Genomic DNA, 22,153 nt, shown 5'->3' on the forward strand with positions numbered 1-22,153 from the left:
AGTAGCCTAACGCATGAGAGTGTGTACAGATGCTCCCTCAGCGTGGAGGAGTGTCCAGCAATATTGCATCAGTGACATCTTTCAATAACAATTTTTTTTGTTGTTGATTTGCAAAATGAGAAATGGAGGTACTAAATGATGGTAACTTCTGCAAGAATAGATCCAGACGATAAGAATTTTGCCACTTTCTAAATGAAAATGATCCAGTTGATACTGGTCACAGCTGTTGTTAACTTTGCTGTATAGATTTATTTAAAATACTATATTAAGAGGCCGTATAGCATATATAGCAGAAGTTTTTCATATTTGAGCAAGGTGATTAATTTTCTTAGGCATTTTGATGAATAGGTTATATTCCTGCTGATGTCTCTACACAGACTTGAAATTGCTTTAAAATTCATTAAATTGTAGTCAATTTATTTCTAAGGTACTTCACGCATTTTTTTAGGTTTTTATTTCATTTTGGAAAATAAAATACAGCTACTACTCTTGTTTCCAACAGTAGCCTTGCTCAGTAAAAGAAAAATTAATTTTCTCTGTTCATTAGTGGCTAAAGGATGAACACATATTTAAAAAGACTACTCTCCATGGCCCATACCTTCTAATTAAAACACAGGCTATTTTGTTTGTAGTTTGAGTCAAATCTTAGAACTGCTGTTTGTAAAACTTGCAAAAACAGCTATCTCCATGCCTTTAAAATTATTATTAGTGGCAGGAGTATATATTTCTGGGTTTTGTTCAGATAATATGAAACCTACAGCAAAACTGAGTAATTCTGTGAAATAAATGTGCAAGTCCTGCAAGCATCTCTCCAACTCTGTATGTATGTCACCAGCATATATGTCACCATTTTCAAACATCTCTATTGCCACGGGCCCTGAGACCCTTGCAGGCTGAACAGTGGAGTAGGAATTTAAGATACAGGAGCAGGTTGCTCCTGTCCTATGGGGTCAGCATGTTAGTTTTCTTGCAACACATAGGAAGCAATTCACTCTTGTTTATGCTCTGAGGGAAGAAAGGTAAATCTACTGTGCACATTAAATGTCTGCAGTGTGACAGGTGCTACACATCTTCATTAGTATGGTAATTTGATGAAGCATTGGTTAGATGCATCCCACCAAGCAGAACTGCATTTAGTGTTCTAGTCTTAAAGTTTGTGTATGTATTTTCCATGTCTGAAACAAAGTGGATGGCTTCCCATGGAGTAAAGCAGGTAAGGATCTGTTGCTGCAGTGACAAGGCTGGGATCTTTAAATGTTGCCAGCTGAAGTCTAAACTAGAACTGTTGTCATCAAAGTGAGGTTAATGGCTTGTAAAGTGTATGTTAAGCAGTAAAAATCAGCTAGTATAGTTATTAATGTTTTATCTGTATATGAACAAGCACTAAAAGAGTAAAAATCCCCTTTGCACCTGTACTTTCTGACAGAATGGCAATAATCACAGAATCACAGAATCGACTGGGTTGGAAAAGACCTCAGAGATCATCAATAATGAAGAATCAGAAGCCCCAGTCTGTGTTAATTGATCCCCACTTTTTGGCCTCTTCTCACATGTATCAGTCCCACATCTTATCTGCCCAGGCTCTTTCCAATCAGTTCCCTTCATCTGCCTTAATCACAACTCCTCAGCTCTTTCATCCCAGACACTCCCAGTTCTCTCACCCCTTTTCCTCAGTTTGTTTTCCTATCCACTGCAGCACTATCCCTTCCAGTTTCATAAACCATCTACCACAGGGGTGTCATTTTCACCAGGGGCCATATCAGCCTCGCGGTTGCCTCCGAAGGGCTGAATGTAATTTTAGGACTGTATAAATGTAGGAGTAGTTACATTCGGCCCTTCGGAGGCAACCGCGGGGCTGATGTGGCCCCAGGTGAAAAAAAATGAGTTTGACATCCCTGCTCTACCATTTCTCCTCATTTCACCCTGCAGCTCAGATTCCAGCTGGGTCTCAAGCTTCCCTTCTTGCTCTTTATTCAAGTCAGTGCAAGCTCTTCCAGTTCTGACTACTTTCTTCTCTACTGATACTTTTACCCACCACACCTCACTGATTTACGAATGTGTCTCCCTTGATGTCTAATTTCTTTGTACCAGCTCTTCCAGTTCCGGCTTCTTTATCTTCTCTCTGGTTACTTTTATCTATCATAACTCCCTGATGTACAAGATTTTTTCTTTCTTGAGCTGCTGTCCCTATTCTTTCTGGGAATCCTTGTTTCTCACTCTCATTCCTATTCTTTCACTTTCAAATTTTTACCTCAGTCTTGGCATCCTCTGCTTTCCATCTTGTCCCAGCATAATCCAGAGTGCAGAGGTGACTCATGCCTTATCTGCATTTGAAAAAGGCTGCCTGCATACAGAGCAGATGGGAGTATTACTAGGGGCAAAAGAGAGAGAGTCTCTGCTCATTTTTAGATATGTATACCTGGCACAGTCCATCACAGCCTAGAGGCACTCGATTGTAGCCAGGGCATAGTCAGTGCGGTTTAAAACAGAGATATGACAAGTCCCTGTTTAGGTAAAATGGCATTCATAGCATACACATCTGCAGATAGACTATGCTTTTATAATAAAAGCATATCACGGTATGTAGTATTGTATATAATAAATTCTTCATGTTTTAAGTTTGATATACCATGAGCATTGTTTATAGAACATTGTGATGTGATATCAAATATTTTTACAGAACTTTGCTGTAGGCCCTGATACTTAAAATGTTTGCGAAGAGCTTGTTCTTAAACATTACGTTCAGTAATTTGATAATGCTTCTGTTCACCCTCTCTTTATTCCTTAAGAGAAATTCATTAATTTACTTCAGCAGCAGAATTGATTCACTTTTTTTCAGCAATGAACCTTAAAAAAATATTTTTTTTGTTCTCATGATTTCTTGCTGTGAATTGCATCTGTATATGAAAAAGTATTGTCGCTGAGGTTGTAACTAGTTCTTTGTCTATATTTAAAGTGTGCGAAGGAGCGGAAGGAAAAATTAGCTATGTACTAAAAGGTTTTTAAGAAATGTTTTTAAGAAATATGAGAGAGAAAATAATGTTAAAAAATACCTCTTGAGAAAAAAAAAATCTGAATGAAAATATAGAATCTAATTTTCTTTTTCTCTTCTACTGCACAGTCCAGGGCAATGATATTACTGAATTAGACTATGAGTCAAATTTTTTAAAATGTGGGGTTTTTTTTAATTATGTTTTTCACCTGTTCCTACACATCAGGAAGAAGATGAAAGTCCTTTTATTTCTCATAATTTGCCAGTGTGCCATAAACAGTGTCAAAACACACAGTACTTCAAATCCCAATATCATTTTACTGATGGCTGATGATCTTGGTATTGGAGACCTGGGATGTTACGGGAACAGAACCTTAAGGTATGATGATTAATTTGGGAAAGACATAGCTTGATATTTAGTTTTTCTATGAATTTGTAAAGTTAAAAGCACTAATACATTGTGAGTTTTGATTAGATTCTGTATAAGTAAACAAAGTTCATACCCTTTCCAGAGAACAGAATACTCAATCTTTGTTTTCTTAACAAGAAAATAAGACATCTGATGTATGTATCCTGCTGAAAAGTTGCATCATAAACAGAGAACTGAGCAACCAACCACATAAGGATAGGTCTAGAGAAGGAAACTCTAATCAATAATTTTCTTTTAAAATATGCAGGATGCAAATACTATGAATTAAGTATAGTTTGAAACACTCATGATTTGAGGGGTCAGGTCAGGGACCTATTAGAGCATCCTGCAGCTCCTGGCCAGTCTGCATTTCTAGTTCTTTTCTTTAGAACCAAGGGCACAGGATTTCTTTCTGCAGGACCCAGTTTTGTTCTGCATAATGAGCCAGGTCACAGTCAAGTTTCCCATGCAGATACGGAAACTTGGATGTGCTCCTGGGTTGAATATTGCAGGCATGGTCATGGCAGACATGTAAACATCGCCTAATGCAGAGTCATAACCATTTTCATCTCCTCTAATAACTGATACCACCACACAACATTACTCCTACCCCAAAAAACTTTTGCTGAGGAAAGACAGATGTGACACCAAGTAAAGAAGAAGCACAAGTTTCTTCAGTCTGTCCTTTCCCCATTGCTGAAGCAGAAAGGCCATGTAAGCAGCAATGTTACAGTTCTGAGTCAAGGAATGCATTAAAAAACGCTTGTAGTATAACGCATCCAGGTGTCACACTTTAGTACTGGCCATGAAGAGTAGATGTAGGTGGGGAAAAAGATTTTTGTCTCAATGCCACAGTGTCTGGATTCAGTGTTGACACCCAATGTAAAAATAGTTGACACGATAGTGTTTAGAATTTCACCACCACCACCATGGTTTTGATAATTTGCGCACAGTAAGTCTTAATTTGACTTTCCTGATAGTTTTTGCCTGAGATGCCCAGGCATCTCATTTGCCATGCCCATTTCTAAATAATCATCTTTATGTATTCTTTTACTTTTTTTTTTTTTTACTTTTTTTTTTTTTTTTTTGTGCTTACATTTTACTAGAACCCCTAATATTGACAGGCTAGCAGAGGAAGGAGTGACACTTACTCAGCATATAGCGGCGTCCCCACTTTGTACTCCAAGCAGGGCAGCTTTCCTGACAGGGCGATATCCTATCAGATCAGGTAAAATACCATTACTTTATTTATATATAAATATCATATTTTATTTGCAGTAAACTCTATCCATTTTTTTTCTCTGTCCCTTCTTGATCATTACTGGGTTAGGTATTCATTTCAGTGAGTAATCAAGCAGCAGGGTTGGTCAGTTTTTGAAATCTTCCATATGTATGGGAAGTTTTCACATTTCAGAAGAGTTAACACAGAAATAAAGCTTTTTAATTGGGAATTTATTTTTTTTTTAAAAACACTGAGGGAAAAAACTGATTGTGGTTATTTAATGTAAGGGGCAGACAAATTCCATTGACTTCCTCCATTGTCCAGATGACCCTGGGGGTCTTTGCCTGCATCCTTAGTTGCATTCAGGCTGCTCCCGGAATACTGGTGGGCAGCCTGAGTGTTGAACATCACAGAGGTGCATCTAGAAAGACACCGTGGAAGAACCCACTGTAAATCCTTCTACTCAGATATTTCTGTTTCTACAAAACCTTTTGATTTAGACAAATTGTTATTTTTTTTTCAGGGAAGAGTGGGGAAGGAAAACAGTTCATAAAGGTATTCCAGCAGCCCTTAAAACTGGGAAGAAGAAAGCAAAAAATCTCCCTCCTTTCTAAGTATTTGTTGCCTATCTACCCATACACAGTATTAAGTATCCTATGTATATATGCATTTTATAACTTCTCATACTTTGAAAGTACCTGATCCAAAGCCCATTTGAGTCAGTGAAGATCCAGTTCATTTTAGTGTGCTGGGACTGAGCCCCTCAGTGCTTAGCCATGCAACTTTAACATTCCCTTAACATCATTTTTAGCAAGGATCATTATACATTAATCAGATCGCTTGTTCATTAGTGATAAAACATCCTGTCCTTGCTTCTGGGAATGAAAGCAAAGCAAGACTCAGGAGCCTACTTGATATGTTCGTGCTCATTCAAATCAAGTAACAAGCTTCTGCAAAAGTGCCAGCTAATATAACTTGCTAAATTTTCCATTACATTCAGCTGCAAAGGAAAATTTTATATACCTGTTACGGCTATATTGCTATTAATATTTACTGTAGATAAAGCTACAGATCGTTTTCCATTATGATCCTTGTTCTTATATCTGAAAAATTAGCATTGGAACTGTTTTCTTTTTTCTTAACTGATCTTCTCTCAGTCATACCTAATCATTTGCATGTAGTTGCAAAAATTGAACTTTGTCTTAATTAAATTCCAAAATCGCTAAATATGGATTATTTCCAAACATCAGTGAAGAGCTAGTAAAGGATTATTATAGAAGATACTAGAATAATGATGTGGGAAAAAAAAGGTTAGAAATTTAAAACTCTTGCTAATACACCTGAATAAAAATATTCCAAAATGCAGTATTTGATGAGACGCAAACTTGGAAAATGGTAATGATGAAAAAAAAAATAATCATAGTGTTCTGTACTTCCATTCTGGTAACTTATGGGAATTACACTGATTTCACTTACAAGCAATAGACGTACATAAAAATAAATATAAATAACTGTATAATAAATAAATTATAGACCTGTATAGATGCTTAAAACTAGCTAAACTGTTGATCAATAAAGCTAGCTGGGGTGAAAAACTGAAGTCAACATATGAAGAGTAGGCTGAGCTCTTTTTAATAAACCAGTTTAATGAGTCTTTTTCTCATCTAACCACAAGGTATACCTGAGGGAAGACTCTGGTTGTCTACATCAGTCATGTAACTTTGGCACTGCAATCATCCAGTTGCATAATTCAGGTTTCCTGGAGATACATCTGCACAGATTTGCATAGATATTCTGTGTTCTATCTGTCTATACTCAGAGCCAACTCTCGTCTGGAATCCTAGTAATCTAATTTTCATGAACCTGAGCTCTCAAGTTCCTCGGCCTGAGAGCAGTTTATAAGCTGAAGTTTGTGTTCCTCAGACTCTCAGTATATAGAAATTACTGGATGTTGTCTTGTTAGCTGGTGCCTGCTGCTGCTTTTATGCACTCTGTGTGCATTGAATCATGTGTCTTCATGCCATTGGAACACGGGTCCTCTCCCATCAAAGCTGCATGCCCTCACTGCTCTATTCCCAGAATCAGACTCTCTCTTGCTCTTTTTGACCTCATGGTATTTACATGTGCAGGTATAGGACTGCCCTATTTCCTCTGCCTTCCCTCAAATAATCTTAAAGGCTTGTAGAAAGTCACGTATGAGGAAGGTGGAAGTTTGAAGAGTGGAACTTGGGAGTGAAATCACTTAGTCCTCAGCTCCATTCCTTCACTGTGTTCAAGAAAAATAAATTTGGAAAGCTCAACTTCTTTCAGATAAGTTATACCTTAGAATATCTACAGAAGGGGCTGCAGCTGTTCATATTATGGCTGGCCCCATGGTTATGAGCAGAGAATTTTTTCTCTACTTCTCAATTTCTGGTGTCAATACACAAAAGACCTCACTCAGCTAAATGGATGTTTGTATCTGCCATTTGCAACATTTAGCATCTGGTGGTAATATATCATTTAAGTGATACCACCTAAAGGAAAAAAATGCATGCAGAAAGAATGAATGGAAATTATTTCACTATGTTATCCAAGTGACATTCATTTTCATTGTATTTAGGAATGGCTGCCTTCTCACGAGTTGGTGTCTTCTTGTTTTCTGCCTCTTCTGGGGGACTTCCTTCTGAAGAAATAACTTTTACCAAACTCTTGAAGCAGAGGGGTTATGCAACAGCTCTAATAGGTAAAATTGCACGATATACAGCATTATTTTTCATTCATTTCAATCAAAAGAACATTAGCTTTCCATATAGGCTATTAAGGGTCTGCATTAAGCTTTTTCCCCACAGCATAATGAGTTTATTTTCCTGGCACAAAGCTGAGCACATTCCCATGCATATGTACAACACTAACCACGTAAGTATGTCTAATTCATTTGTGAATAGTCTCATTGTGCAAGGTACTGAAGAAACATGATGAACAAATTGAAAATTAGTTAAGCTATTGAAAAGTTTTCAGTATAAATAGGAACTTGATTACAATAGAGAGACAATGAGGGATTGATCACAGGGTACAAGTCAGCACAGTTGTAGGATTTGTTTCACCAGTTTTCAAATATCCACAAAGTAGATAATGTAGTACCTGGGCTAACCATCTGGCTTCTCGTCTTAGTCATCAGACAGAAATGGGCATTTCTGGGAAATTTGTCTCATCCTATGGTAGACGTTTAATGCAAAAAATGTGTTTCTCTCTCATTATAAAGACAGTTCAGACAACTAACTGCACATAAATATTCAGTGATGGGTACAAAGATTCCCACTAGATGAATATTAAACAGAGTTGAATGAATATCATAAAGAAATAACGTTTAAATAATGTGCATTTTTTCTTTTTCCTGATTTGGCCACTGACTTATTCCACACTGCTTACTTTAGAAGATTTTTTTTAAATACAACTTGTACTACATAATGTATTTTTCTATTGGAATTGCCAGGAAATAGTTGCTTACAGAACATCATACTGGAATATTACTACATTAGTTTAGACACCCAATTTGTTTTTTAAATGTAACAAAAGTTTGCAATTTGAGGAGTAATTTCTGTTTAAAAATCAGTCTGTTTAGTGAGGCTAACAATTTGCACCACTATTCAAAAAATATTTGTATTATGTAGATACCCAATGTCAATGTTCTTAACTAAAAATCCTACTTAGCTATACCCTGGTCTTAGAAAGCATAAAATACCTTGATGTCCTGACAGATTCAAACCAGAAAACCAGAAGATCTTAGCAGAAATGTATTTGGTGCAGTTGTATTTGAATTATGATGCAAAAAAGCCGTTCATAATTTGTCTTGTTCATCATGGAGTTAATTCATATTTGTCCATATTCAATTAAAGACTGCATTTTTTTTTTTTTCTATTTGTAACAAGTACTGTAATACAATTTATTTTTTGGGGCTGACCTAGTTAATGTTCTTTTTTTAACCACATTCACTGCAACATGACAGCTTGCCACTTAGATCTCCAGAAGTTCTCTCCATGATGCTTAATGAACAATTCTTCCAAGTGGCCTGAATGATAGCTATGAAACCATAAGATGTAATATTACCATATCCTTAGAGTATAATGAAGGCTTCCGAAAATCAAGAAGTGCATTAAAATTAAGGATAGAGCATGTGTAAATGACAAAAAGAAAAATTATGTAGATTTGAAGACTAGATAGGCAGACTCTGATTCCCAACCAGCTCATTTTCTGCCTCTGCTGGTATTCTTATCACATCGTATCAGTCTAGGTCACAGAGTCTTTGCTTGGTTTAATCTAACTCAGCAGTTCCTAAACAATTAATTGTCAAATCCCACACCAGTGATGGATTGGCGTAAGAGTAATTTGAAGCCTTTCAGTTCCTCAAGCCTGTACTGTCACTTTTTATTTTTTCCCCCAAGTTTCTCTCTCCTTTAGTCACTAAGGACATTTTTATTTCCCTAAATGCATTTTCCTTTCTTTTTAATTTTTGTTCCATCCTCTGAATATATGCTTCCTCTTGCTTGATACATCCCTAAATATATTTTAGCTATAAATCTACTTTATGTGTACACTTTTTTATAACATTATTTTTCCCCTGTGACACAAAGAAGCTGGCATCCAATAGATCTGGCAGGAAGAGACACAATGAGAAGATCTGCAACAAAACCAAATTTTCTCAAAAAAGGCAGATGCATTGAATATGCGATGTTTCACCAGTTAAGGATCCTGGAGAGTAAGAAGAAATATTGATGTTTTGTACGGAATAGCTATTCATAATGCAAAAATTCCACTGAAAGCAAATGAGTGTTATTTTAACTACTGCAGTACTCAATTACAGTTGAGTAAAGGTCAACTTTTCCTCACTAGTGTTATCCTGTGTGTTGTGTAGCATCCAGAGACGTTTAAAATCTGCCTACATAGCTTATCTCCAAAGTTTAAAATGCCAATGGATAAACTGGGACTTTTATCTTTCCTCCAGAATGAGGTGTTGAAATATTTGGACACATCACAGTAGTGACATGCTGAGTCTAGTCTATGGAGTAGGATTAATAGAACAGTTTAAAATCTGACTATATTAATAATATATGCATATGTATTTTATATTATTATTGCTTTGTACTTCATATAAATATATTTATTTGAGTGCAGAAAATATTCCTGTTTGCATTTTGCTCTGCATCCCACATCTTACTACTTATCTGAAGAGCACAAAATCATACAACGAGAAATATATCATTATATACAACTCAGTCTTCAGATTGTTCCTCTTTCAACTGTCTGAGGGAAAAGTAGAGGGGAAACCTGAATTTTTGCAGCCTCTTCAGCATCCTGGGTTCTGAAACTGAGTTCCAAATTAAGTTTCTTGGCTGAATAGAACTTGCCTCTCATTTCCACTTGCCTTTTCATTGCACTGTTTTTACTCTGCAGAAATCTTAATTGTGGCTAAAGGAGAGGGGAAGAGTGCCTAGGTGTCCAACTATTAACGCACTCATAATTTACAAATAACAGCATAAATTTCACGCAAAAGCTTGGTAGAATCTGCTGAAATGCATATGATGCTTGTGTGAAGTGTCCGTACTATCAAGCTTCACTTGGCAAAGAGGTGAGAGCATTTCACACTGCTCTTGGATTCAGAAGAGACCCAGGATATAAAGCACATTACAATAATCTGTTGAAACAGATTTTCCCAGCTAACCTGCTGTCTACTTTGGCTTAAGTTGCTTCTGAACAAATCTTTTTTTTTGAGGCCCAGGTTCACTTTGACATTGAACAATTAGTTGTGCTTGCTAAAACCTTTTTGACAAAAATAAGTCCTATAGTTTCCCCTGTCCTAATTTCTTGTTGCAAGATTCTTCTGTCCTGGCTTGCAATGTCTGATTTTATTGAGATCCAGTGTAAACCAACTTCTTTATACCATAATAAATGACCTTGAAAGTATATTTCATTTGTTTGGGTTACTTTTTCATATTTTTTTACTAAATTGTAAGTGCTTTGAGATGGACAAATAAGAGGGAAAAAAAGCTTTAAGATCATTTATAATCATGATTATAAGCCTCTGCTTTTATTTCAACTATCTAACTTGATGAGAGTTCTTTCATGCTCACCTTGCTACATATCTGGCTTTACAATTATTCCATAAAAACGGTCAAAATACAGTAATGTAAACCTAAGAGAAAATATTAAAGCATTTGCTTTCCAAAATCTGTGTCTTTGCTTGCTGGGAATGAGATTCAGACTTGCAGTCTTAGCAAGTGCTTGATGGCACCATTATGACATCTAAAAATTCCGTACAGTGGTCTTCATTGCTGTTTTTGTAGTCAACCACAATGATGTTCACTGGACTGTGTCAGAAGTAGTGACAAGAGCCATTCTGCCTGCAAAAAGCCAAATCCCACCTCAGGTGAGAGGCCAACAGACAGTAAGAGGGAAAGCTTCTGATGGGATGAGAAAGCTGTAGAGACCTCCATTTTACTGGCACATAAGCAGACCTGAAAATGCTTTTATACCTGCTTCTGTGTTATATAGAAGGTATTTCTAACATAAGAGCATCAAGAGATGAAGAAGGAGAACGGGACTCAACTAAGCATTCAGTTAGGCTCAAGATTTCTGTGGTATTTTTCTCTACCTTTGCTGGTGGGTGAACTTAGGCACATGACATTCCCATCCCCTACCTTAGTTCTGTCATTTGTGAAAGACAAATAATGTCAATGAGCCCATTTGGTGGTACTATTTAAAAAAATCAGAACTGACCTCTGTCTTCACCCTCTTTGCTGCTGCAGTACCAGCTACCAAACAGGTCTGTTGCACTAAACTATGCATAAGCATATGGTAAGGGGTTGTACCTGAGTCATAAAAACAATTACCTAGATACTTACTGTAATCAGCATGAACATAGATTTTGTTACTATAATGCGAATCAGACTCACTGTTTCCTTGTGTTAATCAGTGTCCAACATTATTGTGGGATTAGAATGATTTCCTAGTCAGACAAAATGCTGTGAGAGATAGCATTTGGCAGTAATTTACTTGTTACTGTTGTTTCTTTATTATTTATATATATATATATATATATATAATGTCCATAAATAAAAAATTATCTCCCTTACTATGTATATATGTATATAGTGAGAGAGGTTGGCAATTTCAGAGATTTTGCAATCATTTCAATAATAAATGCCTTGTTAACTTCCCTATTCTTTATTTATTTTCTGTTTGCTAGTTTTCTTTTTTCTTTTTTTTTCTTTTTTTTTTTTTTTTTTTTCAACTAGTCATATGTATATGATTTACCAGAAAAAAAACCAGAAAATATATTTCTTAACTCCTTATTGACTCTTCCTAAGAAAGAAGTAGTGGCTATAAAATGATAATTTTTTAAACTACTTAACTACACATGCACAAAGGCTTCATTTTCAGAGATAGCTATCTTCTAGGGCTCTGTTACCCCTCAGTGACCTGCTAACCCACTCAGAATTTAATGGTATCCATCAGGAGCTCTGCCAAACTATTTCTAACTAATATGAAGAGGCAGACATGAAATAAAGTCTTTGATGAAGGCATAAAGAAAGATTAGGTAGAAAACAGGGATCTACACAATAAATGCTGGGGGCGGGGAGGTATCAGTCAGATAGTGACAGTTTCATGTTTGGAACAGTGCATGTTGTAAGTTTGATGATTTAACTACAGAAATTCTCCTTGTCCTTTTCTCTTTGTAGGGAAGTGGCATCTTGGGATGAACTGTGAAAGCAGTAATGACTTCTGTCACCACCCCCTCAGTCATGGATTTGATTACTTTTACGGGCTTACTGTGACCAATTTTAGAGACTGCAAACCTGGCCAAGGCAGCGTATTTTTAAAAGGGGTTCAGAAAACTCTTGTCATCCCAGTCCAGATTGCTGGAATCACCCTGCTCTCCTTGGCAATAGTGCAGTACATTGGCCTTCTCAAAGTACCTTTCCAAGCCTTGAGTTACTGCTTGTTAATAACCGCTATTTCATTTGCGGTTTTGGTTTTTTTCTTTTATCATTTTCGACACCTGAACTGCTTCTTAATGAGGGACCATCAGATTATCCAGCAACCACTATCCTATGACAACCTTACTCAGAGACTGACAAAAGAAGCCATGCAGTTTATAAGCAGGTAGGTTTCTAACTGTGTTATAAGTTAATGCTGGCATTTCGCAATGACAGTGCTTCCAAAAAAGTAGGAAAAAAGTGAACTGATGGGCACGAGGAATAGGCTGTTACATGTTACCATCATTTTTTTCCTTTAAAAGATGACTGAAGTTAATCTCTTTAGTGAAAGTGTTCTGTTTTGTTTTCTATCAGATATGTCATAATTTTCTCTATAAAAATTAAAAACTATGTTTACATGCTTCAGAAAAAAATAAAATATCTAAATTTCTTAGGACTTTTATTCTTGAGAATTTCATGTAGATATTGTCATTTTAGATGCCTCCACTTTTAATGAGGATTCATTTTGAAAATATTTGATTTACAGAAGTTAGGAAATAAATGTGGTTTTTTTAAAGCAATTAATTTTCAATAGCCATGACATTGGGTTACCTAAACATTGGATGTACAAAGTCTTCCTAAGTCATTCTTCATTTTTGCAAAGGTAGCTACTTTGGCATAATTGTCATCACAGGGCTTTGACTGGGAACAAATCATAAGAGTATACATTTGTATATTCTGAAATACAAATCAATATATTTGGAGGAAAAGTATTTCAACCATTTAACTTCTTGAAAAATATAATAAAGTATTTTGCTCAGTTACTTTTGAAGTAGGTTGCACTGCTTCTAAAAATAGTTAATCAAAACTGTTCTTATACAGAAGAAGTCCCTTAATTACTGTTCTGGAAAGTATATTCCAGGCAGTAACTGTGAATGCATTCACATGGTGTCAGTGTTGGATGAAAACTTATACCAAAGAATCAGAGGCTAAATTTTCTAGACTTAAACACTGCTTGCAGTAGTCATCAAGACTGTTAGCAAGAAAGAAATGTTTATCTAAAATCTTGATTTCATGCTGCAATTTTTCTATCATTTCTATCATTATAAATATTTTATGTGGCTATCTCTGCTTACTGTACCAAAGTTTTTTTTAATATTAAATTTCTTTAAGTGAGTAAGTCTTCCCAACAGTCAACATTCTCATGAATATTTATGAACTAAAATATCTTTATTTCCTCTTGGCAATGGTGATAGATGTAAAGCTGCCTTCTCATGTACATTCTAACTAATTTAACAGTGAAATACTTTGTTTACTAAAAACACACACACACATAGCCCCCTTTGAAAATTGTTGACAGGTTATCTGCTTAGTGACCAAGCATTTGGTGATTTTAAGAGACTCTTGAGTACATTAACTATATGTAGGCAGTTTCTTCCATGATTTACAAGTATGTTATGTACCTGTAGTGATTCACAATGTTTTGTATAGCTCTGAATGTTTCATTAGTTTCGATTCAATGGCAATAAAATGGTAGCCCCAAAACAGGTGAGTTGAAGACTGGAAATCAATGCTAAAAAACAAGTAACTCTTTTAACTTTATTATAATTCGTAATGTGTCCACTGTTATTGTATAGCTTAGTCAGTGTTTAGAGCTGGCAAAACAACAGATCATCTATGAGTCAGCGTAGCATTGTTTTCTCAGCTGGAGGTAGGTGGCTTTACATCAGCTTGGCACTTGACCCCAGTTCTCAACATATTTTCCAGACAAAAGTGATGTTAAATTGAAGTCAAGGTTAATAGCGCATATTCGTAATTTACAATAAACTTTGTTACAGGAATGCTGCAATTATAGTGAGAATTATAACCCAGACAATTCAGAGTCAATGTTAAATTAAAGAATATCCAAGCACATTAAGGTATTGAGAAGCAATTAGGGCATTCAAGCAATCTTAACTGTGCCATGTAGTGAATTCACATGCTAAGTATATGGCCATAAAACTTGCTCCTGGGGATAGGAGTAATTAGATTAGTATTCACTGAACTGATCTGTCCCATACAGTAGTGTGAGCAACAAAATCAATATTTGCTTTGACACACTGATTCTGACATGATGTTGTTCATACCTGTCAATTCCAGTGCATCAGTAGACCTTTGCTTGTATGATTCATCTACTGACTTTGGCCATTTGTAGGGGAATGGCCATCAAGAGGCAAACAGGTTGCAGCAGAAATCAGACATCTGGGACTCATAAGTGAAGGGCCACAAGGTTTTTGGAAGCCTTGGTTGCTTCACATCGTTCTTGTGGTTCCACTTCTTTCAGCAAGCAGTATCCCTCAGTCCTTTAGCCACATGTAGACGATGGACTTCCTGACATTATTCTCTTTTCTAGTTATTTCTCTGTTAGTCAGATTGTCAGCTTCATGGCTTCTTACCATGTATATAATAACTAGATTTTGTATTTTTCAAGTCTTCTTATAATTTCTTCATAGCATATAGCTATCACAGAATCACAGAACATTAGGGATTGGTAATTTGGTCTGATTTTTGGAGACATAGTATTGTATTTTTCTTCCTTCGTCTAGTGTATGTGTATTACAGTTTTTATTTGTTCCTAGGTATACTGGAAGAGAGCAAATAAAAGTTTCGGTGCTCAGAAATGGCACTGGAGAAGGATATATACAACTACAAGTGTCAGATCCAGTGTGTGTAAATGCATACTAATTTAGTTGCTCACCCTAATTGTAAGTGGGTGGGTCAGCTCTGTGTATGTTAATTCTAATGACTTTTCGCCAAGAGCAAATATATGTACATATTGTAAACCTATCAGAACAGTCTCTAGACATTACAGAATATTTGAAAGTCAGATAAATGCTGTTTTTTCATGTTAAGTTCAATGTGGTTGTCACTCATGTGTCTTCAGCACATCCTTTAATGACCAGCTGCACAGAGAATCCAAATATGGAAAATGCCAGGGACCAGTTTCTAATGTATCAGAAATTAACAACACAAAAGTACCACTCTGTGATACAGAACACCTCTCTGACAAATTTATATAGCTGATCACAATTGGTAATATTTTTTTAAATCCTAATAAAAACTAACTTGTGGAAAACAGTATTTGCATAAAACTTGTTTATATTGAGCAGCTATGATGAAGCTGATATTGAACAATTTTCATGCATATTTTTTCAGTCATGGATTGCATAGCCATAATATTCAACATTTTGTGATGACCCTTAATACATTTTTTTCTTTTTATCTATTCTACTTCAGTCCTTGAAAGGCTGTTAGAACACATTCAGATTTATTTTCATCTACTTGAGCAGACTGGGGTTTAGAGTTTTTCCATATATCACTAGGTCCTAAGATCAGGCAGTTGACATGTTGTACTGCAGTTAGAGTTCTGAAATCAAGTGTTTTTATCAACACTACAAGAGTATTCCTTATAATTTACAGTAAAATACAAATTATAGAGAAGAGTTTGTGTATCTTTGTGTATACGTGATGAATATATGTGCACATACATGAAAAAAGGATAGTAACTTACAAGCCATAACAACTCTGCTTCATCCCCTTTCCTCAGACATCTGCTTGTTCCTTTTGAACAAAAAGCTAACAAGAAGAAGCTGTGAGTTCATATACTTTTGGGCCATCTGAAAATGAAAGATTTAAGTAATTTATGGATGATTGAGAACCTAACTAGTTCAGTGATGAGAGGCAGACTGCCTTGTAAACCAAACACTTCTTAAAAGTAGTAGGCCTGTATACGGGGCTCCAAAGTTTTGTGGGGGAAAGGGATTTAGTAATGAAAATACTTTGTAGTAGATGAGAAATTTCTTTCTTTTTCCCATGCTTGCAAGAATGTACTTTTTCAAGGGGAAAAAATTGTTATATAGAAAGGAAATAAACACATACATGAATTGCGTACCTTAAGCATTTCAGCAAAGAAATAGGTATGCCATTAGAGATGTCAAAATTATCTTGTCTATTTGCACGGAAGAATCATTTCACAAATGCAGATATAGTAGTAACACATTCTACTTTTAATATCTTCTAGAAAGAGACAGATTTTCTGTCTTTTTACTTATTTTTTTCCCCTTCTAATTCAATTTTTAACACTTTTTGTGGTTTTGATAAGTTACCCCCCAGTGGTCTGGAGATCTCTTTTCTGATTTTGAAAAATTCGGAAAATCTGAGGTTTGTAGTTTAAAGATGTGTCTTTTAAAAGAGTGAGACGGAAATATTTATTCATGGTAACAATGATATTAGCACTGTTAGCAGTCAGAACAAACCAAAATCCAGCTTGTAGGACAAAATCCTGCTTTGATAAAACTAAGCCAAGGTTTGCCTTTTCTTTCTACCAGAACAAGGCTTAATGGAGTGCATTCAGCCTGTCCCCTTTCAAAGAGCACTGTCTAATTGGTGATCTAATGTGGAAGTAGAGGAGGGAGCCATGGGAAATGAGAACTGGATGAACTTATCCACTGGGGATGATATTAAACAAGAATGTTTTCAGTAAAAAGAGAGTTACAGAGAGGGAAAGTTAGGTTTGCATCTGCCTGTATCAACACACTGTTACATATTTGTGCTGAAAATATCTCTTCAGATTATATGCTTCAACCTTTTTGTTTTCTTTCACTTTAACTATGACTCTGGTGCACTATGATTATGTGAAAATGTCATATTCTCATTCAATAAGTTTTATTAAATCATATGTACTTGTCAGAAGTAATGTATTTTACCCCTATATCTATTTCAAATAGTTCTTCGCAGGCTATTTTAGTTCTATGGGTGAATTGGCTGGAATTTATAAGATTTTGAGGATTACAGAAACAATTCTTAACTCAATTTTAACACAGCACAGTGTTTGCCCAGGTCAGGTGAAGCCAAGTATATCTGCTTTCATAGTTATCTGCTATGGATCATAGCACCTTCACTGGTATACAGGGTCTAATAGTCTAATGGGTTAAAAATATGTACTTTATGACAAAATGTGGGGATAATTTTGCATCTAGAAAAAAAAATGCTGTTCGGAAACATCATATTTGTCCATCATATAAAAAGTTAATTTAGAATTTATTGTGAAAAAGTGAAACAAAGCCATATAGAATTGTACTTGAAATCTCAGTTTGATTTGGAAACCACAGGCCAACAAATTCAGAGCCCCAGCTGTTGTTCTGCTGCAGTGCTCTTAAATCAACATCACTGCACAGAAAAGCAAACAAAAGTACCCAAGGAGTTTTCAGTGCAGCAAATATTTAGAGCAAAATTGCAGGAAAAAAAGTTAAAAGACCCTTGTGTGAAGCACGGAGTCAGCTTAGTTGTAACTTGCTCTCTCATCCACTTTAAAGCTTTGTTTTACAGCTCAAGCCTGAACTAGATTCTTGAGTAATTTGAAAACTCCTCACGCTAAATAAGAACCTAGGAGTACGCAATGCAGAGGAGTCACCAGCAACATGATGCATTTAGGTGTTTTCAAGATTGTTAAGAACACATGAAAGAATGTCTTATGACAGTTGTGTGTAATCTGTCTGGCTACTCAGTAAATTGAAAAGACTGTGATTCATTTTAGGATAAAATTTATTTCTGTGTTTGAGTAAGTGAATCTCAGATCTTTTGAAACTGAAGTTCCCTGTGTTTGAACTGTGTAAAAGATAGTGGCAATACATTTTTGAAGGAGCTGTTTACTGAAGTGGTTCAGGGGTTAAGCTATTGTCAAATTTCTCTCCTGCCTAGTAGATGATATTGTTATCCCATTTTCAAGGTCGTGGTATAGGTAGTCAGTCATGATTCTTCTCAGAGAGTTTGGCAGGAGATAAATAGCTGCCTGTGATCTTTTATAGGATGTTAATAGTTGAGATACTTCTCCACCTGACAGTGAGCTGTCAATCAGAACCTGTCAATTTGAGTTGCAAAGAAGAGAATGATGTAGTGCCCTTCCATATCAATCGTTGATTTGATGACTTTTCATGAAAGTGCAATCTTTGTGTTCCATCTAAAAAAAAAAAAAAACATGAGACCAAACAACACCCCCCCGCCCAAAAAAAAAAACCCAAACCAACCAACTAAAAACAAACAAGAAAACAAGAACAACAACAAACCCTAAACCTGAGTTATTGTCTCTTGAAAATGACCTTTAAAGTGGGGGTTGTTGACACTCACTTTTAGCAATACAGATATGCATTTAGAAGTATGCACTATCTCTGTGACATTAGAACAAGGCAGTTTGCATGAAAAGTAAATTATGCCTGCACCATTATAAGTAAAATGTAGATTTTTCTTGCATTTTCCCCTAGAATTTGTGTATTACTCTCAATTCAGTGAACTGTGTTTAAGGAAAAAGTCAAAGATAATCCTATGCAGTAAAAAAATGCAGGTTGTAAACTAAAAATCTGACTTGCAGAAATGTTCTTTAATGAAAGGTCAGTATTACATTAATATACATATGAAATATTAAACTTATACTTTCTTTTTACTTGAAGTGCTGACATCTTCAGTCTTTTTCATTGACTCAGAAATCTCATATGTTGTTTCTACAGTAATGAAAGTTTCTCACATACATGACCTCTCAAATAGCAACTAACAACTTCATGGAAAGTGGATCTTTCATGAAAGATACTGTCTTTATATTTTGAACCTGTACTTGAAAATACTAAGATAATGGAGGATACATGCATGAATATTTGAAGAAAATTCAAATATTTTTTTTCCATTTTCTACATGAAAAATGTTCTGTTTATTCTGACATTTTTTTTAAAAAAGGAGACACTTTATGAAGAAATAGTCCAGTCAGAAACATGCTTATCAAGTGACTAATCTGGATAAAATTTTCCTATTTTGAGTTTATGTACTGCTGCCTATGCCAGTAAAAAAAGAGCTTTAACCATGTAACTTGTACAAAACAAGGTCCATCCAAGAAGAGAGACAAAATGGGTCATAAATATACTAGATTAAACCTACTTATTTTTCCTTAGGAGTAAAATATTCATACCATATGAATCCTGTTTATTAAAAGACTTTGTTTTCAGCTTCTGAAAGTTAGGTTTATTTTTGGGTTTCATTTTAAAGAAACAGTTTGTATGTGCATGTCTGCATTGTTCTTCTGCTCCTTAAAAAGTGGATGAATCAACAGCCTGAGGAAATATATAGTCTCCCTTTGATGTTGACGTGAATCACAGGGATTGTCCACCACAGGCAGGCAAGAGAAAAATATGTTATATAAAGCCAAAAATACTCTGTAATTAGCTATGTGCTTTAAGGTGAGATACAGACAAGTTTTCTGGGTAGTGCTTTTGTGATTCAACTGATATTTACAGTGTACTTCATGTAGTTCAAATACTGTTAGAGCGTATAGCAGTAAAATTGGCTAGTACCGCACAATTTTAAGTAAAGTTCTATAAATAATGCATAAGGAAAAGTTCTTACTTGAGCAGTGCTTTCACAGCCTGCTGGAACTGATCATAAATATCGTGTTGACAGATCACATGTACAGAAAAATTTACAGAGAGTCTGTTTATTACATTCTATCTTCTATATCAGTTCAGGAAACAGGCTGAAGACAATGGAGGCTGTTCATTTCTGTGAGAGGAGAACAATTTCTTTCTATTAGTATGTACTTTGAGGTTACTTATTCTTTGGTACAACATATGGTATGTACTGATCACATGCATACACACACACACACAGCATAAAATAGCAAGAGAAGATATGGACATATACCTTGGTCCAGGACGGAGAAGGAGGAAAAGTACCAGTAAACTTGATATAGTCACAGAATCACAGAATGGTTAGGGTTGGAGGAGGCTTCTGGAGATCATCTAGTCTGACCCATCTGCTAAAGCAGGTTCCCCTAGAGTAGATTGCACAGGAATGTGTCCAGGCGAGCCTTGAATGTTTCCAGAGAAGGAGACTCCACAACCTCTCTGGGCAGCCTGTTCCAGTGCTCTGGCACCCTAAAAGTAAAGAAGTTTCTCCTCATATTCAGATGGAACCACCTGTGCTTCAGTCTGTGCCCACTGCTCCTCATTCTATCGGTGGGCACCACTGAAAGGAATCAGGTCCCATCCTCTTTACACCCACCCTTGAGATATTTAGAAATACTGATGAGATTCCCTCTCAGCCTTTTCTTCCCTAGGCTGAACAATCATATTAAGGGATGTTTGACCCTAATCCTCATAATAGTCTAGCTGATCAGCTTCCATATGACCTTGTAGAGGAAGATAATTGTGTTTCACATACATATGTAGTTACAAAGGTATGTTTTTGAGCAGCAGTTGTAACTGGACTTTTAAATATCTACTTGTAAAGTGAAGAGAGGTTCTCGCAGCCAGAAAGTGTAAGGCTCTTGGCTTTAAGCAAGTCCTCTTTCAACATATATAGCAAACAGTAATTAGATTATGTTGTTTATTTTTGCTTTCAATTCAGTATACAGTTCAGAATGACATTTTTACCCTGTACATGCGTGTAGTCAGCATTACCCTGTAACTGGTCACAATATTCCTTTTCCTCTGTTTTGTTTTGTTTTGAGCTTTACTGTAGAAAGGTTTCTTTGTAGAAATTTTGTCACAGAATATACTAAGGGTTTAGGGATTTGTTTTGTTTTGTTTTTTTTTCCAGGAACAGTGATGCACCATTTCTTCTTGTCCTGTCTTATCTTCACGTCCATACTGCTCTATATGCTTCAAAAAATTTCAGAGGAAAGAGCAAGCATGGTTTATATGGAGATGCAGTGGAGGAAATGGACTGGAGTGTAGGTATGTTACATGTACTTTTAACATCAGTGAAGGAAATCTATGGAAGACTTACATTCATGTCCACCAAATGCAGACTTTGGATGTCTACGGTATATCTGACATACTTGTCCTTTATACTTAGGGGAAAGAAACAGTAGTTTAAAAGGCATAACAATCTGACCTCTTATAGTATCTATTTTATGACTGAATTTATTATGTCCTGCAAATGCCTGCTCTCTTCTTTGACTATGAAGGCAGTCCATACAGTATGGATTTAGCAGAGATATGGACACCTTTACTATGGACATTTGACGGACAGTAATTGAATCCAACCCCTTGAGCTTCTGAGTGCCATCTGGCTTCTGCAGGTTGTCCTCATAAAACAATATGTTAACTCAAAAAACAACCACATGATACTGACATAAAAATATTTTCAAATAAAGTGACTACAATATGTGCTATTAGGAAAATTAATTTGCTATTCTTTTTAGTGAGTTCTCTGAAATAGTGAAATCCCTCAGGTGTGGTCCACTTCTATTCATGAAGAATAGTCAAAACCAAACAATTTGCCCTTCAGAGCCTTCCATTATCTCTGAGGATGGGGACCAGTCGATCACTACATCTTCCAGCAGGACTCCCTTATCTCCAGATGTAGCGGAATGACACTCTGATTCCAGAGACAATCAATTGTGCAAACAGCTACCAGGTCATATTAGAAAATAATTGTATGGGAGAATAGCAGTATTAGGAGCTAAAGATGAGCTTACATTCCTCCTTCCTGTATACCCGGAGTCAATTCTGTTCTTGGTACAATTCAGGGCAAATTGGATTTCTTCAAGA

The 22,153-nt window shown here is 35.9% G+C and overlaps 1 protein-coding gene across 1 annotated transcript in view; it reads left to right on the forward strand.

The window, feature by feature from the left end:
* Positions 1-840: 840 nt before the first annotated feature.
* STS (steroid sulfatase) overlaps positions 841-22,153 on the forward strand; it is a gene marked incomplete at both ends in the record, with an annotated part of 84,801 nt that continues 63,488 nt past the window's right edge. Inside the window, 7 exon segments of the mRNA XM_080340875.1 lie at positions 841-855; positions 857-930; positions 3,219-3,371; positions 4,508-4,629; positions 7,226-7,348; positions 12,342-12,765; positions 21,198-21,334. Of these exon segments, the coding sequence (XP_080197001.1) occupies positions 841-855; positions 857-930; positions 3,219-3,371; positions 4,508-4,629; positions 7,226-7,348; positions 12,342-12,765; positions 21,198-21,334 (1,048 nt within the window).

The sequence above is a fragment of the Nesoenas mayeri genome, assembly GCF_963082525.1.
Source record: "Nesoenas mayeri genome assembly, chromosome: 1".
Taxonomy (NCBI): domain Eukaryota; kingdom Metazoa; phylum Chordata; class Aves; order Columbiformes; family Columbidae; genus Nesoenas; species Nesoenas mayeri.